Source organism: Trichogramma pretiosum, unplaced genomic scaffold (assembly GCF_000599845.2).
Source record: "Trichogramma pretiosum strain Unisexual culture from Peru unplaced genomic scaffold, Tpre_2.0 scaffold3, whole genome shotgun sequence".
NCBI classification, from domain to species: domain Eukaryota; kingdom Metazoa; phylum Arthropoda; class Insecta; order Hymenoptera; family Trichogrammatidae; genus Trichogramma; species Trichogramma pretiosum.
Window position 1 is genome coordinate 1,867,278 of NW_019641698.1, and position 15,609 is coordinate 1,882,886.

A 15,609-nucleotide genomic window follows, 5' to 3' on the forward strand; every position below is an offset into this window, starting at 1 on the left:
TCCTATTTTATTTTTACATCACTTTCTTCGCTTGCTTACAAAACATTCACCGATTAAAATTCATTTCTAAACATAATTGTCAACCATATGTTGCACTCTATAAAATACAAAATCTATTTAACAATCGTGATTTTACTTTTTATATTTGTTTCTTTTTTTTTTTTGATTTGCATAATTTTCAAAAACATTCCGCGTTAAAGTACCTATTTGGAACGCTTCTTTGGAAAAAATCATTGGTTTTATGGCATTGATTTTTTATGCTGTTCCACTTCATCGTCCGAATTATTCGGCTCAGTTGGTTTATCAGAAGGATCCTCGGTTTCTTTGGATTCAGTTGATTCTTTAATCAATGATTGTTCTTTTTCGTTCAGAGCTTCTCGTATCGATTGTAGCAAGTCGAATGGAGGTTCGTAACAATGCTTCGTGCCTGAAAAATAGAATGATTGTTTAAGATATGACAATAAAATTCAATTCAACATACAAAAGTAAGATTATTAGTAACAATAGTAACTCGTGTCGTTTTTATCATTTCGACTGTAATTTTTAGTTATTCATCAGCAATCACGGGTTACTCAAATCAACAATCAAGTAGTCAATTCTCAATAAATTATCTCAACTCACCAAACGAAAATTACTATTATCTAGCCAAAAATGGCTTTCTTCACCCTACTCAAAATACCTTCGCCTTGGGTCGTTTCTTTCGCTTGAGTTTCCTCCGACGTGCCTAGAAAAACCAATCGTATCTACGAGTTAGGCATTATTCATTCAAATGAAACTCGAATCATTAACGAAAATGAGAGGAGAATTTTTCTAGGCACAATTTTATACGGAGTAAATTCATGCAAACATTTTACAGTTCATAATTTTGAAAACTAGCGCAATATATATACCTACCTGGTAGAAATATATTTGCTTGCTTAAAAATGATCAAATGAAACACGAGCTCTTGAATCTTGACAAGAAGTTCAACACTTTACTTACGATTCAGTTTAACATTAATAAATTGTGATTATGTGAGTAAAAAAACTAATTTTGAACTAGAAAAATTCTCCATTTAAAGCTAAAAAATGAATGTGATGTACATATTTTGTAAAAGCTTTATTTACAAAGCTTACAATAACGAAAATATAACTTAATATCACAACAGAACACGCGGGGATAACTCAAGCGATACTTAATTATTATCAGTGACATTCATATTTTCTTATCATGAATAAACATTAAAATTTGAACTTGACAAGATTTTACATCTACAGATAAATTCTATTCAAAATATTTGAAAAAGCTTAATAAAAGTATATTAACATAGAAATATAAACTTTAACAACTGATTAATTGAATTCATTTTAAAGCTATAGTGACTATTCATATGCAATACATCAACCATTTCCTGATCTTTCCTTACCGTCCTTTTTTGTCGTAACGCCGTTTATCGATCCTGGAGTATCGTCTTCTAATTCAGCATAAGCTTGCAAAAGGGCACGTTGTTTTTGATTCAGTGAGAGTGGTGCTTTGATTTTAATATGTACATAATGATCACCATACCCAACAGTATTAACTTTTTTCAAGCCTTTACTATTCAATCTTATTAATGTGTGTGAGGAAGTGCCTGGCCTTATTTGTACATTTAAAGTTTCATAAACTCCTTCAATACGTAAAGCACCACCAAGACAAGCTTGAGCTATGCTTATTTCATTATCTGTGTGAATATCAGGTCCATCGCGACGGAAGTACTTCGACTTCTCTACGCGGAATGTTATGAAAACTTCTTTACTGCCTACAGCCATTCTTACAGTCTGCCCATCTTCTACACCAGCAGGTACAGGCACTGTGACTTGTTTACGTTGTACCTATGTTTGATAATAGCAATTGAATAATTAGTGAGTTTATAAATTGTTTTAGTTTTCAAAAATTTGATTACAAAACTTACAGATTGGCCTTTTCCTTCACACTCAAGGCAGGGATATTTTATGTACACTCTTGTACCATGGCACTGTCTACACGTAGAACGCATGACAAATGGTCCAGTACTAATAGTCTCCATTCCAGTTCCATTACAATGATGACATTTGGTTGCTTTGTAGCCTAATTCTGATCTGCTACCTTTACATTTGGGGCAAGTGTCAACTACATTGAGATTGATATCTTTATTAACTCCTCGAGCTGCTTGTGAAAATGTGAGGTTCATGATAACCTGATAAAAAACATTTCAATATTTTAGAATTAACAGATAGATAAATAGAAATGTCTATGATTAATATATGTATGCATTACCTCTTGTGCAGCACCAAATCCATATTTAGATTCTGCAAAATCATCAAAATCTCCAAAACCTCCACTCCTGAAACCAGCATCTCCAAATATTTTCCTGAACAAATCTTCAGGATTTATAGTCGACTTGAATTGCCAGTTGAAATCTCTATCCCTATCGGTACTTCTGCCTCCAGGATTACCACCTCCCATTCCCATTTGTTCTGAGGTTGAACCCCATGTGTCATATTCTTTTCTTTTTGTTTCGTCACTGAGTACTTCATAAGCTTCAGAAACTTCTTGGAACTTTTTTCCTGCATTTGGATCATCTTTGTTTGTGTCAGGATGGTACTTTTTCGCTAGTTGATAATATGCTTTTTTGATATCTTTTACTGACGAATTTCTAGATATTCCTAAAACTTCATAGTAGTTTCTTTTTGCAGAAAATGAACTACTCGACAGGTGAAATTTTCTGTGACTTGGGGCAGAAGATGGCACTGAGTCTGTAATTTATAAGTTTCATTGAAAAAAGTTGATTAAATGACAAAATTATATTTAAATTAGAAAATTCATAAAATGTAATATCAAATTGATAGCAAGAAATTTCGAGTAAATTCTATAGTTGACTGCGACGTAAATAAACGATTGATCATAACTTCGAAATTACTAGTTTGATGCATCATTGATATAAATATTTTTTATAATCAATGATCTTTGTTTATTTTAGATGAATTTTAAAATTTTTATCAATGTCATGCACTTGAATTTTAAAAAACCACATGTACACCTTTGCCTTTTGCTAATATTGTCAATCAAAGGTTATGTCACTTTATCGTGCCTTATCTTTTATACGATAGACAACCACGGCAATATCATACAATTTAAACTGTTCAATATTTTAGGATTCATTGTCGTCCAACGTAAATGGAGCAACAATTTAGATGTCCAAGTATTCATGGGCCGCAAAGCAACCTCAATGATGTAACATGCTATAGCATGGGAAACAACACTCACATTTAGGAGTCCTGATACGTGACCAAGAGACGACGACACCCGTCGCAGGTGTGGAAAAGTGTCGAGTCGAGTCTTTTCCTCTTCCTGTGTTCACTGTCGTGGTGTTGAATTGTTTTGGTATCGCGAAAAGGCCGATATTTCGCGTACCCAAGAACGCAGTCAGACTTTTGCCGGTCGCCATGTTGATCGATACGCCACAGACTGATTTTGTACGGCTAGATTACTTATTGTACTGCCTGTGTACAGGCGAGCTCGATTCTTTTCGACGGCGGCGCACCGTAGGTGACTGCAGCACGACTGCACGAGCTCTCGTGGGCAATGCACGTGCGTCGCGAGCCAACACGATTATCAAGGAGATGAAGAGCGCACCTACTAATTTAATTTTTTGATAATCATTTGAAATTTACGAGCGTACATTGACTGTAGGCTGACGATTTCAACTATTTGTTGTATTTTAGTTTGGATTGATGAATAACTTAGCTGAACATTGATACCATGTTTTTGGGATATGTAAATTGCATAATGTTGCAACTTTTAATCAATTTTAAAAATCAATACAGATGAACGTTATCCTCTTAAGTCAAATATCGCTCTTGATTTTCATTTGCTAAAAAAGTTCATTATCCGTAAACTGAAATTATTTCGCAATTATCTATTCTTCATAAGTACTCAAATGGATTGGTCCGGTTCCGTTACCTCATTTTTATTATTTAAATCATTGAAACAATTAGGACCTGCATTTACGTGCAATAAAGTTGAATCTATGTGACGTGTCTCATTCAGTTTTGGCTCAAATTTTCATTGAAGCAGAGAGCGTCAAAATAGTGCGCGAAGTAGCCGCACGAGCGTTAACGTGAACGGGCCTGAAATGTGTCTGTGACTGCATACGATCTGCTGTAAACAAGCGGAGAACATCATATGAGTGATTCAGGTTATCAAGTATCATACATTAGTTAAAAACCACCTGTGTTGCGAATTTTTCCATATCTCATTGCACCTGCAACCATCACAATGGCAGCGTAAGTAATTTTTTTTTAATTCATCGATTCATCTGTTAAAATATCTCACTGCTCCAAAGTTTTTACTTGATGCGCGAGGTCAAACATATGTTTATAAACTTTTTTACTTTGTTTTAAATCATGAGCATCAATAAAAATTGTAAACTTAAATTTTCTCTCAAATGTTCATTACTTTAGAACGATCAAATTTAATCGTAGTTTACATGTGTGCAAATTTCTGTTTTTAAAATTCATCAATGTATAAAAAGTGGTTACTAATTTCATCGTGCTTTTTTCAGATCTAAAGTTACATTTAAAATTACGCTAACGTCGGATCCGAAATTACCATTCAAAGTGTAGGTTACATTTGATTTTGCTTTTTACCTGGAATATTCATTGTCAAGACATGCAAGTTTAGTTTTCTTTGATTCATTTGTTATTTGATTAATTAATTGAAATGGATCAAACATTCAACGATGTGATAAAAGTCATAGATTTTTACTGTGAAATAATCGAGAATCCAGAGGTTTTCAAGATAGTCGATGATAGTTCATTGAAAAAATCTTTTGAAGCTTGTGTTTTTATAGAGAATGTAATGAAAAAAATCCATGATTCAAAGAAAGATAAGGAGTTTGAAAGTCATTTGAAAAATTGGATGTTGCAGAAGAAAAAAACCAAAGTATACCAGTGCTCGGATTTCAGTAATGCTTGTGATCAATTACTTGAATTTTGTTTCAAAGAAGAAAAAATAAGTAATGAAATTGTAGATGACTTTTTAAAATTGTACATACAACAATGTGGCAATGTTAGACTTGAAAAAGCAATTCATAATATTATGACCCATGCTATGCAAGCTAATGCTATAATAAAAGTTCTTAAGAATCTGGAATTTCCTCAGTCAGATATTGAAGATGAACTTCTTCTTAGTTCATGGAACAATGAAATTGAATTAGGAAGAAGGAAAAAAGTTATTGAATTAATTGTAGATATGTTTCACAAAGATAAAATTCCAAAACTGATCTCATTAGCTTATAAATCAATTTCAGAAAGTCCTGTGAATACTCTTATTTTAGATTATTTTACTCAATTACTCGAAGATAATAATATTAAATTGTATACAGAATTAAAAAATACAAAACGAAAAGTGCTTCTAAAGCTTTTAACAGATTATAATAAATTTGAAATTAATTTTATTGATACTACTTTTTACATAGGAAGAAACATGTATGAAGAAAATGGAGAATGGGTCAGTGATTCAGGTTTTACTTATGATGATTTAGAAGCTATGATTTTAGTATTGTTAAGTGGACCAATAAGTATGGCTAATTCAACTATAGAGAGAATTAAATTAGCCAAAGAGTTAGATGCCGTCTTTGAAGGTATTGAACGTGACTGTATTTTGTAAATAGAATTGTACATAAGATTTCCAAAAAGCTCCAGCAACATTTTTTCTTGCGTGTCTTGACAAAGAGTAATTTTAATAGTATTGTAAAAAAATGTCATTTATTTCTCTGTTATTTTAGTTTAAGCGTCCCCGATAACACTCCATTTACAGCAGTATTGAAGTTTGCTGCAGAAGAATTCAAAGTATCTCCAGCTACATCTGCTATAATCACAGATGATGGAGTTGGTATAAATCCTCAGCAAACTGCTGGTAATAATTTAATAAACATAATTATAAAAATAAAAATATTTTTCTATCTACATACTTCAACTTTTTTTTTTCAGGTAACATTTTCCTAAAACATGGTAGTGAACTGAGGTTGATACCACGTGATAGAGTAGGATATAGTAGTTGATGGGTCAATTTTTAATTGAATTGTTCGATAAAAACAAATGTTTTTTTTTATAAAAAAATTATTGTATATTTTAAGTATGTTTTTAATTGCAACAAAAAAAAATGATTCAATTATGGATCAAATATTATGAAATAAAAAATTTATATCAAGAAAAACCAGGTATACTGTTATTTAAATAAATAAAAACAACAATACACATCAGCATAGAAATATTTTTTATAAGTGAATTACAGGTATATGATATAAGTTGGTTACAAAGATCCTAATTAAATTATAATCTCAAAATTTCAGTTTTGCAGTCAATTGTACACCTTCATCAAAACTGCAATTCGGTCTCTTTTTCTTTAATGATATTGCGTATAAAAGTTCTTGTGCTACAAAAGTATTAATTTATTCTTTTTTTGGTATAAATAGTACAATTTCATTGAAAGTTTCGTATCTGTATTTTGGTTTATAAAATTACGTAGAAAACATTTTTTAGAATATCACTAGCATTTTATTAAAACATTAAATTTCCAAAGTGCTTGAAAAATGGAATGTTTCTTTTCTTTTCACCATTTAAATTGATTACAGTTATACAAATTAATAAAAACTAAATTTTCTTTGAGTATTTAATCTACTTTCTAGATACTTTAGAAATAGATGTGTAGAAATGTCAAAAGATGTATCACTTAGTTCGTTTTTTAGATTTAATTTATGAGTCTTTGCAGATGGCACTGTGAATATGGTAACTACTTCATTCCAGTGACTCTGCTATTAATACAAATGTTTTTAATTAAAAAAAAATTCATAAATATATATATTCTATGATAAAATGCATAGTACGCAGTAAAAGTTTATAAATATAGCAAGGCTAAAATATAACTTCTAAACATCATTGTTACAGAAGAAATAAAATTATATATATTTAAATGCTTGCAAAGCCAATTCTGAAATACTAATTGATGTAAATAAATAAAAAAAGGATAGGAGAGATCGTTTTCTTTAATTTTATGATATTTTGCGAGGAAATGCATATTTTCCACTTGAATGCAGATATATTCAATTATACTCATTATAAATGTTATCTTATATTGAATGATATCTCAACATGTGCGCCTTATATTTCAAATAAGCCTAAATCATGTTTACTGCTGTATTTTTCAAATCATTGCTTCCTACATTATCCATTCAATAAATACATTTTTAACTTATTTCAAGCTTTTTCATATATTTTAACTGTAAGCAGTCATGTGATGCTCAATGCACAATTAATTTTCATCATGGATATAAAAAATCTATAAACTTGATTCATAGCACACTTTTCTTAGACAACGATTAGTACAAAGACTGGATTGGCTCTCTAGTTATTCAATTTCCAACTTATTCAAAGGATACTTGAAACCCGTTACCGTAATATATCTAATAATAGTATTGGATTCAGCATAAAATAAAATGTGCATCCCGACTAGAACTATAATCACGATTTGCTTTTACATCAATTGTAAAACTTTCATGTACAAATGTATATTTGAAAAACTATTTGAACCCTGACTAATAGTTAAAAAAATTTTAATTGATTCATGTCTTATCAATTCGCAGATATAATTTTTTACACGGAGTCAATTAATACAGAAAGTATTGATAAATAAATTTTTTACCTCTGCAGTTTCGTATAATACCAATACGAACTTATAGCAAAAACTGTTACAAGAATATAAGAATACATTGCAATATGAAATTTATAAATTGGAAGTATAGCTATATGATATAATGAGCAAATATTCGCGTAACTCTGAAACAATTCCAATTCCTTTGCACAAGTACCCCGTCAGATTGGCTACAAAAATTTCATCATAAATAATTGTCTATAAAATAAACCAGCAATCCAGTGCTAAAATTACTCATCCTGTAACAAAATATAATAATAATAATAAATAATTAATACTAGAAAAATTATTTTTTCAAACAAAACAGCTTCTGGTGGAATAAAAAATCTGAGCAACTCACCCATTCATGTTCGTCCACGCCTTCCATCAAATCTTGTTCCAACGGACATGTTACAACGTCCCCCACAAGAGAGCTTAAAGTTTTTTGTATCTGAAATTAAAACGTGTAACTATGATATAATTAAAAATAACAAAGCAACGAAAAATAAATCTTTACTAACATCATTCTGCTTCGATCGAACATCTGGATGATATCCAGTTAGTCTACTATAAGGCTGAGATACAGATAATTTTTCTGAATTTTGCTTTGCTGATACTGGTGCGGTAACTACTGCCTGTCCTTGACTTTCACTCACTGAAGGATTGTTTTTTTATTTTTATTGAACATTTTTTTCAAATGACACTTTTTTATACTTACAATTATCCATTCCTGGTGGTTTTAAACTGATTCTTGCTGCTTGCTTTTTGGATCCATTGAACCATTCGCGAGAATTAATGGTAGCTTTCCATGTTACCTTTGTTGGTGGGAACAAATCGTCTTGGAAGAGTTCACTCTGAGCAGAATTGATTTACAGAATAAAAACATAATTCAAATGAAAAATAATTAATGTTTCACTTTAATTGCCAGTTCTTACTTTGATTCGTGGAACGGTGAAACTCAAAGGCTCGATTGTATTGTTTGTCAGTCTTAGAGCTGAAGCAAATTCTACACTGGCAACATCACATTTGTTTTTTGGTAGAAATGATAAACCTTGATGTAAAGAAGCACAGCGATGATGACTAAGTGGGCATATGTATGGAGTCTCTTCAGTTACTTCGAACGCATAAATCGTTGAATCGCCCTAAAAATTATATTTTATTAGTTGTTTAATTATATTAAATTGATGTCGATAAAGTCAGTACTAACTCGTCCAGTGAGGAATAAAGTTGAGCTATCATCATCGTAATACGGCATTAAAATCGCGGGCGAAACATCCAAACCAACGGTATTCAAAGGCGCATTGAGGTTTTCGGCTTTGAATACTAGGATTTGTCTTTCCGATACTCTTCAAAAAGTGATCATTTATGATTGTTTTATATTAATTCTAAAAAATTCAATTTGAAAAAGTTGAAGTATGAAACTCACTTGTCAAATCCCATAACTACTAAAAATCGCCCATCCAAAGCCCATACGACTCTAGCACCTCTCGTGCCAACCGGTCCTTTTCCCTCTCTAATTGGGATATCACTATTTCTTGGTTGATAGATTCTCAGTTTTCCATCTTTACATGCAGTAGCCAAATATTGCCCGCAAGGAGACCAAGCCAAGCTAAATATTTGATCTGTATGCCCAGTGAGCGTGATGCGATTTTTTATGGTGGCACCTAGATTCAATGGTTCTAAATCCCAGATTTTCACGGTCATATCATATGATGCTGATGCTAAAACATCCGAAGCTAAAGGATGAAACTTAATAAGATAAATTTTATCGGTATGGGCTTCGATGATGTGTTGGGGTTCATTGGTTGGCTGAGTAAGACCTTGAGATGGAATCTTCCACACGCGAATCATACCGTCATCACAAGCTTATGATGAAAAAAAATTGGGGAATTATAAAATGCATTACCATGGTTCAAGCATGAAATTACCGAAAAAACATACCAACTGCAAGACGCTGATTATCAAACGGATCCCACTGAAAGTCCATAACAGTTGCACCATGTACCAAAGCTGGCATAACGCCATCCGGTAACCTTCCAGTCTTTTTAAGTTCCAGTACAGCGATCTTCCCTCCAGGACCACTTAAGGGTACCGCAACACGATCGGAATTGGCTATAAAATTAAAAATTGGAATAAATTTATTTTTATCGTGCTATGTGTTAACTTATAAAAAATTGTTTAAAAAAATAGTTACCGTGAAAACCGTCACATTCTCCTGATATTTGTCGGCTGATATTGCGTATATTTTCAATGTGAGTGGACTTGTGTCCTGGGGTACCTTTCAAATGCCTGAATTTCGATACTCTCCCTGGTAAAATGAATAAAAATAATGTTTGATATTATGATTGGCAATTTTAGTTAAGGATATCTTTTTAAAATCATTTTTTTACCAAATACAGTTGAAGTACGTTTAGGTGTTGGGGTACTGGAACTCTCTAATCTTGGATCCATACTTTGTTGTCGCAACATCGAAGGTGGTTGAGATTTCTTAAGAGGCTGTGGTTCCTCGTCTTTAGTAAGATCATTTTTACTCTTGAAACTGTCGCGCCTTCGGATGGACGTTGGAGAACCAGCAGCTTTTTCAGCTAGATTTCCATCCGTGGCCGATGCCGAGCGATTTTCGTAAAGACGACGACGTTCGGCAATCGAATTGCGATTTGAACCACCGCGTTCGAAATTTCCAGGATCCTCATTTTCCGGGGATTCATCTTTGGATGGTGGCTTGACTTCAAATAATTTCCGTCTCTCGGCAGTGCTAGGAGTTTTAGGTTTATAACCGGAATCACTAGAATTGGCATCTTCCTCGATAGAACTAGAATCACTTTTGCTCGTCGCTTCTTGACGATCGTTCTCGTACGTTGGAGATTTGTCCGCTCCGTTTTCGTTGTTTGCATCCGAGTGACCATTGCTTGCGCCATTAGTAGTTCCATTAGATTCGCTTAGATTGGGAGCTTGCGGTACGGAGAAAACTCGATCGAAAGAAAACTCCTGACTGGCGGACTTAGCTTGAAATGGCTTTGGACCGAGTCGTGGCTAGACAAAAGTAATAAGAATATTGCAGAGACTCAAACATGGATCACAGCATAGTTTACATTATTTTAAAATTACGAAGACTAAACTCGGGTACAAATGAATTTTACAGCTAAGTAAAATTACAAATGACGATAAAACAATTAAATTTATCAGACATACATACACAAACAGGCACACATTAATCCTATCCACCTATTAAGCCCTATGAAATCAAACCTTATATCCACTGATGCAATTTGGATTGACCGAAGTTACAACGGCACCCGGACTTTGGGTAGTTCTCGGTTTAGCAACGGGCTTCACGTCTTCCTTTGAACTTTCGTCCGAAAGACTGTTAGCCCTGGAAGATCTTGGCAGTGGTTTTGGAGGTTGAACGTGGGAGGCCCCATTTTGAATTTTTGATTTTTCATCTTCGAGCTTGTCTAGTTCAGCTTTACGATAATCGTCGCTATCGTCGTTAAATTCATTTTTAAGTTCCTCTTTGTCTTGGATTATGTAAGCTGCGGCTTTTGTGTAGCCTTTTGGAGTTGACATTGCAATCGCTTTTTGCTGACGAATTTCGAGATTTAGTTCAGGTTGGTTTCTCTTCAGTGTTGCAAGATTTCCCTTGTGTACCTTATATTTCCAAAAAGTTTAGTTTTAGTTTTAATGAACTTTTTAGAGAGAAAATAAATTTTCACAAATTGTAAAAAAAGTAAAATAATTATGAAATGTTTGAGTTTTAGAATAATATAGAGAATTTCCAAACAAATGAAATTACTTACACATAAAATACAGAACTACTGATCATCAGTACCAAAGTGCATACTGTCTTTAAACAAAGTGGATACAAGTGGAAATTCAAAAAAATTAAAATTTTCTGAAAAATTAAATGAGTAAACATAAAAAGTATACAAGAATACGCAATATAAATCAAGAATAAAGTGCTGTAGTTTATATCCTTAAAAGTGTTTGGTGTTACTGAAGATTTTTTCTTGAAAAATAGTTTTATATTATGATAAATAGAATGCTGCAAACATTGACTAAAACAAATATGATGGTGTTGGTGATGGTAATATTACATAACAAATACAAAATAATGTAAAATGAGAAACTTAAAGTATGCAATTATTCTAATATCTAAAATACACATTCACTCTCAAACACGCTATTAAAATAAAATAAAATACCAAACCTAATCAAATAAAAATATAATAAAGTAGAAAAAAATGTAACTGAAACTCTAAAAAAAATTTTCTTACCATTATTGGCTCTTCACCCTTTGCTCGTTTAGCTGGATCTAATGATATTTTTGGTACCGGTAAGTTATGTCCTTGTATCCAAGAAATAGCTGTATTGTTTGCAATGCAGCCAGCTGTTTCTGGGTATATATCAGCATGGAAATCTCTATAAGTCTACAATAATAATTATGAATACTTTAAATATTCTAAAAATCAATCCTTTCAAAAGCAAAATAATGGATACATACCTTTCTTGGGACTTGATACATGATTGGGATGACCATTGAAGAAGTCAGTTGAAGTACTCTGTTAACTTCAGCTTGCATAACATTAAGAGCACGTTTCGGTACTAGACATACACCTTTGGTTTGTTCACCACTGTGTCTAATACCTTCCACTAAATGAGGATCTTTATCTGTTACTTCCAAATACATTATTGTAGTATCACCTTTTCCAGCCAGGAAAAGCATGTTTGTATCAGCATCAAATAATGGCATCAAAATTCTATAAAAGACAAATAGGTTTTAATAAATTTTACAATTTCTATGTAATGAATAAATTAAAAAATTTGCCTACCCTGTACTACAGTCAAGTTCCAATGTTTTTATTGGATCACTCAAATTTCTTAAATCACGAATGTAAACTTGACGCAGTCTGGCAGCATCAAAACCAGTTGTAAGAATTCTATCACTATTGCCCAGCCACACAATTCTGGAATCTTTTATACTTTGGTGACTAGAAGCTGAGCTTACAATGTTTTTGGTAGTACGGGGATCTATAATTCTGACTTGCTTGTCTTTACATGTAGAAGCTAGTAGAGTACCGTCTTGTTTCCAGCTGACGGATTGAATAACTTCTTTATGTTCATTGTTAGCTGCAAAATTACAATTATGATGAAACTAAGAAGTCTACTATGAATAATAGAACAAATATTAAAATCTAATAATAAACGTACAAAATATTTCCTTTTGTGATAGTACATCCCAAAGTGATAAATTAGTGTATGAAACAGTTGTTAACAAATGCTCAGCACTGGGATGCCAGCGAACAACTTCAACTCTTCTTTGGCGGTGAGAAAATGTACATTCTGGATTACATAAAGATTCTTCTAAACCAGCTTCTGGGATATGCCATAATTTTACCTATAGAAGAAAATTGTATGAAATAGAAGACCCATCTTATTTGATTTCTAATAGTCAAGTACAGTACCAAACAATCTTGAGACCCAGTTGCAAGAAGCCCATCATGGAAAGGTGAAAAATCCATATCAGTTACAGTATCAGCATGAGCATGTAGCAGAGGCATAGTTTTACTTTTTCTGCCACAGTCCTCCAATGGCAAAACAGCCAAACTGGAGCCTAAAAAATAAATGTTGATTAAAGTTGATACAAAGCAAATGCAAAAAAAAAGTTATTGACACTCACCATTATGATCAACATTGAATGCCATAAATGCAGCAGATGCTGCTATATTGTTTCCATAAGTCTGATAAGATCCAACAGAGATGTCACGGATGCATGCTTCAGGCTTGGGTACAATGGGTGTTGCATTTTTGTATTTGGATGCTTTGAATCGCCACGCCATGGTTATTGTCTTTAAATGCCTGTTACTTCCCAACTGACTGTAATGTCTTTGTCCTAGTTAATCATTAAATCTGTAACAAAAGAGAAAGTGATAATTACCGTTTTACAGTGAAAGTATTGTTTCAGGTTGATCAACTTTTAAATGGTACTACGGTATACAGCAGAATCGACATAATATTCGTTACTCATACGTATTAACGCGATAAAAAAATCGATAATTCGCAAAATTTCGAGCAACTGAAATTGATAAAAAAAATTCAAATCAAATCAGATATGCACACACTTGACAAGTTATTTTGAGAAATCGGAGAATTTTCGATACAACGTAATTTTTTTTCTTATCGAAAACACTCAGATCAATATTTACGTTTCTGTCGGATTCGGAGTCTGGAAAGAATCTCCGATGCACCGGGAGAAAACGAGCTAGTTGCGGCTTACGCGCGCGTCGCGTAAAAAAAATGTTTAAATAGCAATGCACGCGCACAGATATATATTTATAGCGCGCGATAAAAGACCAACGCCGATGTGCCCATTGGCACGATCAGTGGCAAAACTTTCACATTACACGGTAGTTTACTGCAGCCGCTTTATGTACACATACACACAGTTACACGATCGACACAAGTGCCTCGCCGATGTATATATAACACATGCAGCAACAAAAAAGCTTCTTTTCCTCTTTCCCTCTCTTTCTTTCCAATGCCTGCGGCTCGAAAGCTCGTGTAAGCGCGATCAGCGCATTTAAGCACGTATATGCGCTGCCTGTATTTATATCAAATAAGACAGCTGAGAATCCTTACGAAGGCGCGACGATGTTATTACTCATGCATGTACAGGCGCAAAAGTCAGTAGCGGAGATTACTCACGGCGATCGAGACTCTCTCAGTGCATCGTTGCGCGATCGCGACCTCGAGATTGACGCAAGTATTGGTTTATGATATAATCGACAAGAATAAACAGTCGGTTCTCTGAATGCCCCTTGAACACAGCCGAATCACACCTATTTACTATTATTAACGCTATATTTATCGATGGACAAGTAAAGGATAACGCGACGACGACGATGCACGCGCAGAGCGGCACAACGACAATGGCAATGAAAAACAAAAGCCGCTACACTATACGGTGTCTCGGCACTGTGCTTGTGCCTGGCCGCTGTTGCCACTGTCGCCACCACCCACTATGTACCGAGAGATGTGTATAGAGGTACCGCTACGTTACAAACACACGCGCACACACAAGCAGACACTGAAGTACGCACACAGACGCACATCCATGTTAAAAGTTCGCGGGGAGCAGCAGCAGCAGCAGCGCGGCGCACTGCACGCACGAGTACGATTTTGTGTACCTTTAAAAAATAAATGCAAGCGATGTAAACAAGCCGCTGCCAGAGAGATGTGTTTATGCTATCCGATGTCAACGGCGCGACGACCGACTCTGAATCACTATCTGACAATTTAGGAGTGACGAGCAGCGACAGAAGCAGCAGTAGCAGCAGCAGCAGTTGTAAAATAAGCAGTTGATAGGAGACTCGAGGACAACGACGCGCGGCGACGACGATGCTTGATGCCGCGGAACATAAGCACGCGGAAGCTTCCCCTCTTTTATGAATGCATGTACATGTATGTGTGTGTGCGAATGTGTAATAACATACAGTATGTAAGCGACGAGCAGTGCTACTGTCTGCGACGCGCGCGCGGGCCCGGCTCACTATATACTTGTATGTGTCTCTGCGTGTGTGCTTGTATGTGCTCATACAGACTTGATGCACTCGCTTTTTCTCTCTCTCTCTCTTTCTCTTTCCCCGCGTTGCCTTGCTTCTCTCTCTCTCTCTCTCTCTCTCTCCGCTTCTGGCCTACCCGTACCAAAGAAGATAGACACGTATAGAAGCACAGAACTATAGGCGCGATTGAGGCTGGCTCATATGGTACCAAAACCAACTTCAAGGGGGCGCGGCGAGCAACCTAAGCCTGTAATGTATAACCAACATTTAGTCCCTTAGTTACCAAAGTCTTCGTGGTCGAGTGGTCAAGCGCTCGGCTTCGTCTTTTGCGTCGAGCGGTCGGGCCTTGGTTCAATCCCAG

The 15,609-nt window shown here is 34.4% G+C and overlaps 4 protein-coding genes across 10 annotated transcripts; 2 read left to right on the forward strand and 2 right to left on the reverse strand.

Moving 5' to 3' along the window:
• Window positions 1-53: 53 nt before the first annotated feature.
• LOC106650589 (protein tumorous imaginal discs, mitochondrial-like) lies at window positions 54-3,535 on the reverse strand. Of its 2 annotated transcripts, XM_014368699.2 has the most exons (6): window positions 3,265-3,535; window positions 2,275-2,753; window positions 1,931-2,194; window positions 1,406-1,850; window positions 622-724; window positions 335-427 (listed from the first exon to the last, which is right to left on the reverse strand). In XM_014368699.2, exons 1-5 carry the CDS (start codon window positions 3,443-3,445, stop codon window positions 642-644), a joined length of 1,452 nt encoding a protein of 483 aa, XP_014224185.1. In that variant the 5' UTR covers window positions 3,446-3,535; the 3' UTR covers window positions 335-427; window positions 622-641. The 2 variants fall into 2 exon arrangements, with proteins under 2 accessions (XP_014224184.1, XP_014224185.1); XM_014368698.2 differs by lacking the exon at window positions 622-724 and having other exon boundaries at window positions 54-427.
• A 244-nt stretch (window positions 3,536-3,779) lies between these two features.
• LOC106650591 (ubiquitin-fold modifier 1) lies at window positions 3,780-6,125 on the forward strand. The gene is made up of 4 exons (XM_014368701.2): window positions 3,780-4,283; window positions 4,562-4,618; window positions 5,786-5,916; window positions 5,991-6,125. Exons 1-4 carry the CDS (start codon window positions 4,276-4,278, stop codon window positions 6,059-6,061), a joined length of 267 nt encoding a protein of 88 aa, XP_014224187.1. The 5' UTR covers window positions 3,780-4,275; the 3' UTR covers window positions 6,062-6,125.
• Window positions 4,634-5,872, forward strand: LOC106650590. Its single transcript, XM_014368700.1, has one exon. It carries the CDS (start codon window positions 4,720-4,722, stop codon window positions 5,665-5,667), a length of 948 nt encoding a protein of 315 aa, XP_014224186.1. The 5' UTR covers window positions 4,634-4,719; the 3' UTR covers window positions 5,668-5,872.
• A 1,470-nt stretch (window positions 6,126-7,595) lies between the features above and the next one.
• LOC106650557 (coronin-7) lies at window positions 7,596-15,145 on the reverse strand. Of its 6 annotated transcripts, none has more exons than XM_014368636.2 (18): window positions 14,874-15,145; window positions 13,367-13,596; window positions 13,152-13,300; window positions 12,898-13,084; window positions 12,519-12,816; window positions 12,191-12,446; window positions 11,964-12,116; window positions 10,939-11,337; window positions 10,080-10,722; window positions 9,884-9,997; window positions 9,631-9,801; window positions 9,116-9,554; window positions 8,897-9,035; window positions 8,625-8,831; window positions 8,408-8,543; window positions 8,211-8,344; window positions 8,051-8,140; window positions 7,596-7,949 (listed from the first exon to the last, which is right to left on the reverse strand). In XM_014368636.2, exons 2-18 carry the CDS (start codon window positions 13,524-13,526, stop codon window positions 7,941-7,943), a joined length of 3,684 nt encoding a protein of 1,227 aa, XP_014224122.1. In that variant the 5' UTR covers window positions 13,527-13,596; window positions 14,874-15,145; the 3' UTR covers window positions 7,596-7,940. The 6 variants fall into 6 exon arrangements, with proteins under 6 accessions (XP_014224122.1, XP_014224123.1, XP_023318063.1 ...); XM_014368637.2 differs by lacking the exon at window positions 14,874-15,145 and adding an exon at window positions 14,392-14,733; XM_023462295.1 differs by lacking the exon at window positions 14,874-15,145 and adding an exon at window positions 14,326-14,348.
• Between the last annotated feature and the right edge of the window lie 464 nt (window positions 15,146-15,609).

Coding starts and splice junctions, on each gene's coding strand:
- LOC106650589 (XM_014368698.2), bottom strand. CDS start 3,445: ATGGCGACCGGCAAAAGTCTGACTGCGTTCTTGGGTACGCGAAATATC. Junction 1,851..1,930: donor GTGAAGGAAAAGGCCAATCT/GTAAGTTTTGTA, acceptor TATCAAACATAG/GTACAACGTAAACAAGTCAC. Junction 428..1,405: donor CGTTACGACAAAAAAGGACG/GTAAGGAAAGAT, acceptor TCTATTTTTCAG/GCACGAAGCATTGTTACGAA.
- LOC106650591 (XM_014368701.2), top strand. Junction 4,619..5,785: donor CCGAAATTACCATTCAAAGT/GTAGGTTACATT, acceptor CTGTTATTTTAG/TTTAAGCGTCCCCGATAACA. Junction 5,917..5,990: donor AAATCCTCAGCAAACTGCTG/GTAATAATTTAA, acceptor TTTTTTTTTCAG/GTAACATTTTCCTAAAACAT.
- LOC106650590 (XM_014368700.1), top strand. CDS start 4,720: ATGGATCAAACATTCAACGATGTGATAAAAGTCATAGATTTTTACTGT.
- LOC106650557 (XM_014368636.2), bottom strand. CDS start 13,526: ATGGCGTGGCGATTCAAAGCATCCAAATACAAAAATGCAACACCCATT. Junction 12,117..12,190: donor TGTATCAAGTCCCAAGAAAG/GTATGTATCCAT, acceptor TTATTATTGTAG/ACTTATAGAGATTTCCATGC. Junction 8,345..8,407: donor ACCACCAGGAATGGATAATT/GTAAGTATAAAA, acceptor ACAATCCTTCAG/TGAGTGAAAGTCAAGGACAG.